A 12,887-nucleotide genomic window follows, 5' to 3' on the forward strand; every position below is an offset into this window, starting at 1 on the left:
GGGAAGGGTCATTCTATTATATAAGAGGAATAGAGCAGGGGCCGAGTGACAGCGATTTGTTCTCAATGAACCACAAAGTTATTCTTGTCACCAAAAAAATGGAGTGTAACGTAAAATGCCCAGCCACCAAAAATACCAACTCCTTGAGCTGGGGGAAGAAAATGAAATAAAGAAGAGAGAAACTGAACTTTTTCTGGCCCATCTGGCTCCTTGAATGCCAAATCAGAAGGCTTTCTGCAGGAGAGAATTTACAAGGTGGGATGGTGTTAGAAAAACACTTCCCAAGCAGGCGTGGAGTGGCTGCCCTAAACTTCTGGGATCAGGATGTGGCTAACGCCAACGGATAAGATAACAGGAGAATTAAGACCGGATAAGATAACAGGAGAATTAAGAGCGCGATGGGGGTCTTGAAGCCTGGAACTAACCCCTGTGTTTCTCAAATAGCCTCAGAGAATGACACAGGGAATGACCTGCTTCCAGTCTGACACGCCCTCTCTTTGCATGAGAAGGCAATTAATTTACATAGCCAAGAAAAATCACTTAAGTATATGAATGCACTTATCATTCCACCTCCCCTCCAATTCTCCTGCACACGGAAAGTGATAATAAACCATGAAGCCTTTTCTGCTTTTTCATCAAGGTAATAGAAGCAGGGTGGTCTCTCAACCAGCCTGAAAGCAAAAGTAGCCCGTTATTCCCCTATTATTCTAATTTTCTACAATTCATGTAACTTCTCTTCTAACAACTCACATCGTCGCTATTTAGAATTTGCCTTTCTTCCCATTCTTCCTTCTGATGTTCCCTGTTTATTTATAATAAAGGGAGAAAGGCAAATAAAAGCAGAAAAACTAAGAAAACTGGGCTGTTTACTCTGTCCAAAGGTGACCCACTCAGATGAAAATGATTGGAGGTGCTGAAAGGAAAAATCAACTCGATCTAGCAAGGTGTACTCACTGGATAGGACTACCAATATCAGAATTGAATGCCTCCAAAAATGAGAGAAGATTTCAATATTTCCTCAGAGAAAAGAACTTCTTAAAATTACATGAAAGACCCTCTGGAGACAGTCTAGGGAAAGACCAACCAAAATGATTAAAGGGATGGAGGGTAAGTCCTGTGTGGAGAGGTTAAAGGAAGTGGAATTGTTTATTAGTGTGAAGATAGAGGGAGGACTTCCTTAACTTTCAGGGTGATTTTTTTTAGAAAAAAATGGACTGGGCTGCCACACATAGCAAGTTAAGACCAGAAATTTTCTGGAAGAGACTAGCCATCTGTCCTGAAATACTTTCATCTCTGAGATGCCAGCAAAGGATGGCCTGGGAGAACCTCAGCAATGTGACTCGAAGGTTTGTTTATTCTCTCAAATACTTGCTTCTTTCACAGCTAGCATTTAGTTCTCCTAAAAAGTTTATTCCTGACCCTCAGGAAAGAATTAGTCATATAAACGTAAAAAGAGGTAGGTTCTGAATTTAACACAAAAATGCTTTCGCTTAAATTGCTCTTAAAGTTTAACGACACGCTATGGCTGAAAAGCTCATTCACATCCTTGTCATTAACTCAACTTGCCCGAAGATTTCAAAGGAAGTATGTGACGGTTCTGAGAGTGAACTGATGACCTGGGCGATATTACGCTGTCCCCTGGATCAGAGCTTCCGTTGACAGTCTCATAAAAGAGGAAAAAGGGGGACAAGCTTAGTAGACTCATCAAACGTCCTTTGGTAGGTTGGCAGCATTTACTAAAACTCCGTCATTCCTCTGAATTGAATGAAAATTGCCAGTGGCCTCTCCTGTTGGTAACTGGCATGCCTGGCCATTGAGTGGAAACTTCCATGATCCCCGGATTGGCAAGGGGAGCCTATATACTTTTCACTTTGGCAAGTGATCAGCAATCATCTTGGGTCAGAGGTTATCCCTTGGTCCTTACCCTTGCCTCGAGACCCAGACTCGCCAAAGGTGAACCTGGCCACCACCCGGACCTCCACTTCGCTGGATTCCGTGGGATGCCATTTACAGAGCAGGTGACAATAGGAAGGTGCCTCTGACAGCGGTGCCACATGGCAGCCCCGTGTAACGCTGGAGTCACAGAACAAACTTCAAAGCTGTGTCTCTCTGGCCTCTGACGGGGCCACACTTTTGGTGTGTAATCTCTTTGATTCTTCTAGATCTAGTTAATATCCACACAGTGAACCGATCACAGCACACACCTCTGTTTAATACTTTTCAACAGCCTCCCATTCTTACCGCGGAGTCCTAATGTTGTGGCCTGTGCCTTATTCTCCAAATGCAAAACGCTTCCACTCACTACCTGGGTTACAAACTCCGTTTTTAAACTCTACTTGCTAAATGTGTGACCTCAGTCAAAGTATTTACTGTTTCTGTGCTTTGGTTTTCTCACATGTATAATGGAGCTAACATCATTACCCACCTCACGTGGTTTTGCTTACTACTATCGACTGAGCTACTACAGATCAAGTGTTTGGAATAATTTCTGATGCACCAAAGGTGCCCAATAAGTATTACCGTCATTACTGTTGTTATTGTTATTATTTTATGAGGAATGTGGTAACTATGATTGCGTGATAAGCTTACAACTATAAGAAGCTCTGCGGCTTCACCTTCCTTTTCTTCCTTATAATATATATGTATATTTACAATGTACAGTATACATGTATAATGTGTCTATGTATCTGTATAAGGCATATTGCGCCTTACAGCGTCTATTTATCAAACCCATTGTGGGCTAGGTACAAGCACTTCATGAACATTGTTTTGGTTTCTAACTTGTTCTCAGCTCAAAATAACAACATTAAAGTAACATTGTTAATAATAATATTATTATAGCACTAACACTACCAACTAATATTTACTGAGCATTGATTATGCACAAGGCAAGGTGCCAAGAACGGTATATGCTTTCTCTTACTTAATCCTCATAGAAATCCGGTAACGCTGGTGGTATTATTCTTATTCTTATTGACAGACAAGGAACTTGGGCTGAGGGACATTAAGTCACTTGCCCAAGATCACACAGGAACTGAGAGGTAAAGTGAGGATTAGAAGCCGGGATCCGTGTGACTCTGTTTTGCATGCTTTCAGTCACTTCACGCCACATGCGTAACAGGCCCTCAGCATTATTCACTGAGAGAGCAACACGGGAGCAGAAGAACTGAATCTGATGATGGAAGTCCCAAAACAATTCCTTTTAGCTGACCCCCAAAGTCCCTAGCATGCAGGACACCCACTACTGCCATTTCACTACTGGCGATATAAACTTGTTTGCATTTTTCCACACTCTGGAACAAAACAGCCTATGGCCCAACACAGGAAGAACTGGGAACCATGAACAAGATGGCAGGTGCGAGGAGAAAATGGAATCCACCTCCCCAAACCAGCACTTTTCTTCATCTTATTCTTTTCCAGGGGCAGGTAATAAATACACCTGGATTTATCTTTACCTTAATATAACTAATAAAGTCTTTATCATTTAGTGAAAATTAATGAAAGTTTTTATTTCTATAATATTTAATTGGCTTTTTAACTTTTGAAGTGAACATGTAAAACATTTCTTTCTTTTATCCCTGCTTGGGGAGCCATAATTGCATTTTAACTGGTGCTGTTTCAAGAACAGTTTTAACCTTGAATTGCAAATGTGTTGGCTGGAAGTGTATATAAATAATTTCAACTTAGTTTTTATTGTAAAATTACTACAGAGAATAATTTGTTTTTAATCTGTCAGTTGGAATCAAAGGAAAGTTGAAATCTACTCATGCCGTTTGTGTGTAGCAAGAGCTCTGGTCCATAAGACGTGGGGAGGGGACCATCATGGCTGACGGGGGCCATGAGAGAATATCAAAAGTAATATAATTATGAACGCTTAAAAGGCTGATGTGCACAATATTTGATAGGATGGATACAGAATGGCAATTAAACAAAACCAGAGTCCATTATATGAATAATAATAAACTCCAGGGTAAACATTAGGGACTGTAACGTCACACCTAAGGTCACGGACATGAGTTTCGTCATACATTTGAGACATGACGGGTCAGGCCTTGTTTGGTTGCCTCATTAGTAAACAAGCTAATAACGAGGGAATATTAAATTCCCAATAGCCTGGAGCGTCCAAAGTTTTACTTATTGAACCATGGCTGCAAAAATAAAATCTGAGACTAGCTAGCTAACTATAGGCCATGCCCTCCCCGTGTAGCTACAGACAGATTTGAATGAAGGCAATTAAAGAAAGGCCTTCTACAGAAAGAGGAGGATTTAACCATAATTAACAACGAAAGCTACCTGCTATGGATTAAAAATGGCATCTTCACCCACCATTTAAAAAAAAAAACTGCCTTTATTCAAATCATTGCACGTTATATAGTGTTGGAATAGAAACTTTCTCAATTAAGTGATTCGTTAGTTGTTAAGGCCTTGAGATAAATGTGAGAAATGTGGCCAGCCCTACATGGTGAAACGATAATATTTTGGACACATGAGGTTAAATAAAACATTATTAAAATTAATTTCACCTGTTTCTCTTTACATGCTTTAATGTGGCTACCAGAAAATTTAAAACAATGCATGTGGTTTGCTTAGTTGCTACTGGACAGTGCTGCTGCCCTAGTGGCTTCAGCAACAACAAAAAGCAACAAAGCAACCCACCTGGTATCTCTTGAACACTTCCTGTGGTACCAGGCACTAGTCTAAGCATTCTACACACATTCCATCATTTAATCTCTATAATGACTCCATAAAGTAGGTATTGTTATCATTTTCATTTTACAGATGAAAGCTGAGACACAGAGTAGCAGAGTAGTTGAGTAATCTGGATGAAGAAGGTAGCCAAGAATGGAACAATTTGGCTCCATATGGAACATAGTCTTAATTCAAAAGAGTTGCTCTACTCTTTATGACAGAGACAACAATGGTTAAAAAATAGTCACGCCCCTTAAAGATCCCACACAAAATATATTAGAACTAATACATGAATTCAGCAAAGTACTAGGATACAAGATTAATATACAGAAATCTGTGGCATTTCTTTACACTAACAATGAAATACCAGAAAGAGAAAGAAAAAAGAATCTCTTTCAAAACTGCATCAAGGGCTTCCCTGGTGGCGCAGTGGTTGAGAGTCCACCTGCCGATGCAGGGGACATGGGTTCGTGCCCAGGTCCGGGAAGATCCCACATGCCGCGGAGCGGCTGGGCCCGTGAGACATGGCCGCTGAGCCTGCGCGTCCGGAGCCTGTTGCTCCACAATGGGAGAGGCCATAACAATGAGAGGCCCGCGTACCACAAAAAAACAAAAACAAACAAACAAAAAAAACCTGCATCAAAATAACATAAAATACCTAGGAATAAACCTAACCAAGGAGGTGAAAGACCTATATGCTGAGAACTATAAGACACTGAGAAAGGAAAGTGAAGATGATCCAAAGAAATGAAAAGATATCCCATGCTCTTCGATTGGAAGAAGTAATGTTGTTAAAATGGCCATATTACCCAAAGCAATCTACAGATTTAATGTGATCCCTATCAAATTATCCATGACATTTTTCATAGCACTAGGACAAATAACCCTAAAATTTACCTGGAACTGCACAAGAACATGAATTGCCAAAGCAATCCTGAGGAAAAAGAGCAAAGCTGGAGGTATAACCCCCCCAGACCTTAGACAATACTACAAAGCTACAGTAATAAAACAGTGTGGTATTGGCACAAAAACAGATGTATGGATCAACGGAACAGAACACAGAGCCCAGAAATAAACCCACACACCTATGGTCAATTAATCTACAACCAAGGCAGCAAAAATATACAATGGGGAAAAGACAGTCTCTTTTGCAAGAGACTGTGTTGGGAAAGCTGGTCAGCTGCATGTAAATCAATGAAGTTAAAACACACCCTCACACCATACACAAAAATAAACTCAAAATGGTTTAAAGACCTAAATATAAGACACGACACCATAAAACTCCTGGAAGGGAAAACAGGCAAAGCATTTTCAGACATAAATTGTAGCAATGTTTTCTTAGATCAGTTTCCCAAGGCAAAAGCAATAAAAGCAAAAATAAACAAATGAACCAAATCAAACTAAAAACTTTTTACACAGCAAAGGACGCCATCAACAAAACAAAACGACAACCTATGGAATGGTAGAAAATATCTGCAATTGATGCACCTGACAACGGGTTAATTTCCAAAATATACAAGCAGCTCATATAACTCAATATCAAAAAAACAAGCAACCCAATCAAAAAATGGGCAGAAGACCTACATAGACATTTCTCCAATGAAGACATACAGATAGCCAAGAGGCACATGAAAAGATGCTCAACATTGCTAATTATTAGAGAAATGAAAATTAAAACCACAATGAGGTATCACCTCACACTGGTCAGAATGGCTATCATCAAAAAGTCTACAAATAACAAATGCTGGAGAGGGTGTGGAGAAAAGGCAACCCTTCTACACTGCTGGTGGGAATGTAAATCGGTGCAGCCGCTATGAAAAAGAGTATGGAAGTTCCTTAAAAAACTAAAAATAGAACTACTATATGATCCAGCAATCCCAGTCTTTGGCATATATCTAGAAAAGACAAAAACGGTAATTTGAAAAGATACATGCACCCCAATGTTCAAAGTAGCACTATTCACAATAAGCCAAGACTTGGAAGCAAAGCAAATGCCCATCAATTGACGACTGGTTTAAGATGTGACACACACACACACACACACACACACACACACACACACACTATGAAATATTACTGAGCCATAAAAAGGAATGAAATATTGCCATTTGCAACAACATGGAAGGACCTAGAGATTATCATACTAAGTGAAGTAAGTCAGATAGAAAAAGACAATTATTATATGATGTGACTTATACGTGGAATCTAAAAAATAATACAGATGAATATATATACAAAGCAGAAACAGACTCACAGATGTAGAAAACAAACTTATGGTTGCCAAAGAGGAAAGAGAGGTGGGCGAAGGATAAATTAGGAGCATGGGATTAACATATACAAACTACTATACATATAATAGATAAGCAACAAGGATTTACTGTATAACACAGAGAACAATATTCAGTATCTTATAATAACCTAAAATGGAAAATAATCTGGAAAAAAAATATAACTGAATCACTTTGCTGTACACCAGAAATGAACACAATATTATAAATCAACTATAAACTTCAATAAAAAAGTCATGCAAATAAAACAAGTAAACTAGCCTTTTTGACATTTATTTCCTTTTTGATAGCGCCTCCAAGAGGCACTTAAATAAAACTCACGCTAGGGAAAATTATAGGCAGTGTCATATTTAAAACTACGGAAGCCAACGGTCCTGGAAAGGGAAGGCTGGGATAGTGTCCAATGGCCAAAGCACTACCATCTGAGAGCCACTGTTCTAGAATAAAACACATCCAAGTACACCGGACTAAAAACGATCATGTTCCCCGACGGATCATGAATGCAAAGGCAGGCAACCGTCTCAATGTGCTACTTGTGCTCCTTTGACCTCCTACAGCAGGACCGGGGGTGCCGCCATTTTGTTTGGGTGACAAAATCATGGCATGATTCTTGCCTGCTATTTATGGTCAATGTTTTATTGGAGCCACACAAGCCATGCTGTCTGCTGACCAACCAAGCCAATGGCATGGTGTGATTCCATTAGCAACACCGTATTCAGATCTAGATCATCACAGAAGCCGGAGTCAGCGCTCACTAGCTGCGGGGCTGGTTTGAATGCCCAAGGAGGCCCACAAAAGAGAGAAAATACGGAGTTCCTCCTATTTACTCGGGACGACTTTAAAGAAATCTACATCATACTGGTCAACAGTTTGTGCTCAGCACTGTATTTTAGCGTGAACCTGCTCTCCTTTTCACTGCTGACAGGTACCCACACTGTGTAAGAGAAGAAAAGAACCTTTGGAGAAAAAGGATGAAGGGCTAGGAATGTTTTCTTTCTCACAGAAGCAGACATGGAATTGTGTCTACTTGGCTTCTCTGAATTGGCCGTTTTCCCTTCTGAAATGAACATTCTGTGCTAACTTCAGAGAGCATGCTGGCAGGGTCGGGGGGGGGGGAAGGTCTGAACCGATAATACTTGGGTGGCTGATGCTTTCCTGTCTGAGGACTGACACAGCCGTGACCTCCACTCAGTTCACCAGCAAGGAACCGGTTTGGCCACATGAAAATGAGCTGTTTCGTCCCTTTGGGAGACAGAAAAGGATACATGAAGCTGTGCCTGATACAAGTAAAGCATTATCTAAGGTGGTTTAGAGTAAAGAAACTGGAGAGCCACTATGGTTAATTTATTTCTTCACTATTTTCTTGAAACAATAGTACCTACAGAGAGGTCATATGTTGGAACTCTTGGAGAAAAACTCTTCCATTATTTCTCTCTGAGTGTATGGGCGGCAGAGTAGAAGCATAAAAAGATGTTAACAAAGCACTCTCGAACATATCCAGTTCCCAAATGTCAAAACGCCTCTAACTGACAAATACTTGACAAGACATCCAAGCCTAAAAATCTGCCTTTTGTTTAGGCCAACTAAACTGCAATAAAACCCAGTATGTGTTAAATGGTTCTCTTCCCTCCCCCAGCCCCAACTAAACAATTACCTCTCTATGCCTCCCCTTCACAGGGCCTCCTAAAAAAAAACGCCACACTTGAATTTTTTAACCTCATTATCTCAAGCCTTTATATCTTTGAGGACAAGAGCGTTCATCTTAATTGACAAAAAGGATCCCTTTTCAAAGTCCTGCCCCCGGCCCCCTCCCCGAACCTTGAGGATATAAACATTTGGGCTGCAATTTTCTTTTATTTTAATAAAACAAGGCTGGCTTCACCATTAGAAAGCAAACTTGTTTCACATTTATCTCCTGAAGGCCAGCAGATCCTGTTCTGCAGCCATATTGCTAGTCCTTCTTTCATCACGATGGAATTAAAAGGAAAAAAAGCTCAAGGTAAAATGTCTGCCAGCTGCAGGGAGGCCAAATGAATCTGTTTCCCCTGGTCCCACACTACCTACCTTTGTTGGTGGGCTCTCTCTCCGGCACAGAGCTCCTTCTAGACAACCTGCTCCACTTACCGCCCCCAGAGTGGCAACACCAATGTGTCAGGACATGGCCAGCACCTCTGCTGATTTATTAAAAAATGGACAACTGACCCAAGGCCAGCCAGCGTGCTGTTGGCTAATGTCTATTCGGATCTATCTTCCTGAACACCTGACTCCAGACCCAGACTACTGTCAGTTGGTAGCTGGCCCTTGAGTTGAAAGGTTAACTGGTACTACAGTAACCATACTGGGCTCCAATCCCCTCCAAAGAAAACCACACTCAAACTGGGAGAGGGAGGGAACCAGAAGTTTGCAAAAGTACAGAATCGCAAAGCCGTGGTAGAAACTCCAAGATGTGAGAGTGGCGCCTTAAGAGGGAGAAAGTAAAGTTTGTGCCTCATTAATAGTTACAGTCCTGGTCATGATGACTTCATCTCAGGATGACCCTACTATGGTTTCTTTCAAATATTCCCCCTACTGAAGCTACTTTAAGTGGGTTTCTGCCTCTGACACCCCAAACAGCCCTAGCCAGGACATCATCCAATGCTATTTCTCCCACTCCCTTTTCTATATTCTCTGCCCTTGTTAGGAAAATCTTTGGACTATTCCCCAAGCCAGCCAGGTTCATAATCTTGTTGCCTGTGTCCTCTTTAGTTATATTACTGACATTTACCACATAATTTCAAAACTTCCACTTTCCCTCTACATCAGCCTTACCCCTAGCTGTCCAATGCTGGGGAGGCATTTCCATGGATGGCTCTGATAGGAATGTTCCATTTTTTAGACAGTCCAGGTCAATGGCTCAAATCCACTTCCTTACAAATCCTACCCGTTGTTCTGGGCTCTGTTTTCTGAAATTATGGAGGAGAAATCTACTCTTCCGCCTCCGTGCAGGCTGCATTTTTGATGACTGACATATCCTTTCTATTTCCCCTTCCATCTATGATTCCTCATGAGGTGATGTCGAAGCCCTTCATCCCCAGGTGGACCCTCTTCCTCTGACATTGCCCCCAACCTCATCCCCATTTCACCAAATTCTTACCCACAGTTACGTGCTCAGCCTAAACCCACCTCCCTATGACATCTGCCAGGCCACACTCAGAGAGAAGCAGCTCCATGTAGGGGTCGGCAGCATGGGTTTGGAATCAGACAAACCCGGGCTTGGTTTCTGGCTTCAACCTTCATTGACCGTGAATCTTTTGGGCATGTTATGCAATCTGTCCCTGCCACGATGTTCTTATGTGTCCCGTCTTTGTGCAACATACCCAATTCTCAATGTTGTTTTGCAACTAAGTCGATGAGACGTAAGATGCTTATCACACACAAAGAGCTCAATCAATGGTATTTTTTCTTTCATTTCTTCAGGTATACAAATTTCTCTCTTCTGGACTTTAGGGAGGTTTAGCAGCCCCAAGCATGATCTTTGGGATCAGACACCATGGCTGGGTAACTGTTGTGTGACCTTGGGCAAGTCACTACACTTCTGCTGTCTCTCCTCTGTAACACAGGGGTACAAATAGCACCTACCTCATAGGACTGTTGTTCATGAAGATTAAGTGAGTTAACACATATAAAGAGCTGAAAAGAGTTCCTGGCACAGAGTCATCACAGACGGTAGCTACTATCTCCTCAAGATTGAATACTTACAAGATACCTGATTTCATGCCTGCAGTTCTCCTCAGCTAGTTAATTTGTGGCTCAGCAACCATGTTTTATATTTTACAATTCTTGGGTGCAAAAACATGTTTCTTGGAAAAAATGAAAAGAATCAATGAGAAGCAAAGGATGCCAAAAAAAAAAAAATCCTTACCCTGATGTAGTCTAGCAATGTTAGATAGTTAAGTCAACTCAAAACAAGTAAAAACAGAAGCCCTCTGGGGGCCAAATAGCTACCTGATGATAAGAGATGGGGACAGGCGTCCGGAAGACTATCCACTCCACAATTTCGCTACACGGTGGGGTAGTCAAAGAACCTGTGTACCGGTAATAGCTGCCCAGGGATGCAGGCAGGAGGTCCCGGAGGACGAAAGGATCCAGAAAGGTCTCCTTCTCTGTTTGGGGGAAGAGGGAAAAGAAAAGCACAGTGGTAAGTCGTTCTATGCTGCAGATACACAGTCAAAACCCTTGGCATGCGGGTAACACATCACAAGTCTTGTGTTTATTTACATCCCGAGAAGCATTTGGTGGTGGGAGAGCCATGGAAAACAAAGCAGCATTTCCCAGGGTGTGTGTGCTCTGAGACATCCTACTGCACTGCATTTCATGAAAAATGGGTTCCATGGTAAACAGCACTGGGCATCACTTCAAGCCCTCCCTCCTTCCCCCAGGAAATAGACAAAACACTAGCAGAGTCAAGTCACTAAATCCTGGAGAAAAAAAAGAGACCTGGTTTTGTTTAACTTGCCCCTTTCCAATATATATATATATTTTTAGTTTTCATAATACGTTTTATTTAATGCTTCTTTTTTTTTTTTTTTGGCCGTGCCACATGGCATGTGGGATCTTAGTTCCCCCACCAGGGATCGAACCCACTCCCCCTGCGGTGGAAGCATGAAGTCTTAACCACTGGACCACCAGAGAAGTCCCCATTATATTTTAAATATTATTTCAACATGTAATCAATATGAAAATCATTAATGAGAGATTTTATATATTAATATATATTCTGTACTGTCTTTTTTAATGTTGATTTTAATTTTTAAACATTTTTTATTGAAATATAGTTGATTTACAATGTTTTGTGAGTTTTAGGTGTACAGCAAAGTGATTCAGTTATATACCCCATCTTGTTTCATCATAGACCCCTTCTCCGTCTAATCCTTATGAACTAATAATCAGGCAAATGAACTTTGGGACTCCCATGAGAGATTAAATAGGAAAAGAAAACTGTAAGCCAATGGTAAAGTGCAATTCCAAAGCTGGTTACGTTTCATTATGGTTTCACCCAAGGCTTATTTAGATCAAGGCACGGCCCTGAACTTGTAAAATGATGGCCCTGAAAATAGGCTTCTTTTTACAAAAGTGGAGCGGTCTTCCCTTAAGTAGAAGAAATGACATTTAAGCTGGGACCCAACAATGATATCTCACAATAACTCTACGAGGAAAACAAGTTAGAGAAGAGGTTAGTTCCTACATAGCAAAGCTGGGATATGAACCCATGCACCTTGACACCAGAGCTTTTGCACAATTCTGACTCAGACTGAAGCTAAAATAAACTAGGTGAATATTGAACTGTGCGGGCAAAAGACGAAAAGAAGAGCGTTTCAAGCTGTGAGAACAGTATGTGCAAAGGTCCTGAGGCAGGAATCAGCAGTGCAACAGAGTTTAGGCACTATACTATAACACTTTCAGTCAGACCCAGAAGATCATCCAGGTTCTTTCACAAATCAGAGAGGGTTTTAGTCTCTACCTGGGTCTTCAAACGTCTAGCCCTGCATTTAAGTCTGGAATGCCCACCTCATTCCTGTTGGGGATGTAATAAGGCTATTAAAGTCCTGCTAATGGCTTGCCTTAGCCCCCCTACGGCCTCCTCCACGTGCCCCTGGACATTTCTCGGGGACCTCAAGGCTCCAGGTTACTTCATGGGCACTCCTGTGACTTCCGAGAATATTATTCCCAGCCTCACGCCTCCTCCCTCCTTTTCCTTCATACAGAACAAGCAGTACACATATTTGGGCAAATGTGTATCCTTAGACGCAAAAGGTCTATGTAACTGGGGGTTAAGGCAAAAAGCCAGCAGAAATCAACTGTATCAGAATAATGGGGCTTCCCTGGTGGCGCAGTGGTTGAGAGTCCGCCTGCCGATGCAGGGGACACGGG

General features: G+C 41.5%; 1 protein-coding gene across 1 annotated transcript in view; it reads right to left on the minus strand.

Moving 5' to 3' along the window:
* Positions 1–12,887, minus strand: part of PTPRG (protein tyrosine phosphatase receptor type G) — a 313,959-nt gene that overhangs the window by 138,797 nt on the left and 162,275 nt on the right. The window contains 1 exon segment of the mRNA XM_007454772.1: positions 10,962–11,119. Coding sequence (XP_007454834.1) covers positions 10,962–11,119 — 158 coding nt within the window.

Source organism: Lipotes vexillifer, unplaced genomic scaffold (genome assembly GCF_000442215.2).
Source record: "Lipotes vexillifer unplaced genomic scaffold, Lipotes_vexillifer_v1.1 scaffold8, whole genome shotgun sequence".
Lineage (NCBI taxonomy): Eukaryota > Metazoa > Chordata > Mammalia > Artiodactyla > Lipotidae > Lipotes > Lipotes vexillifer.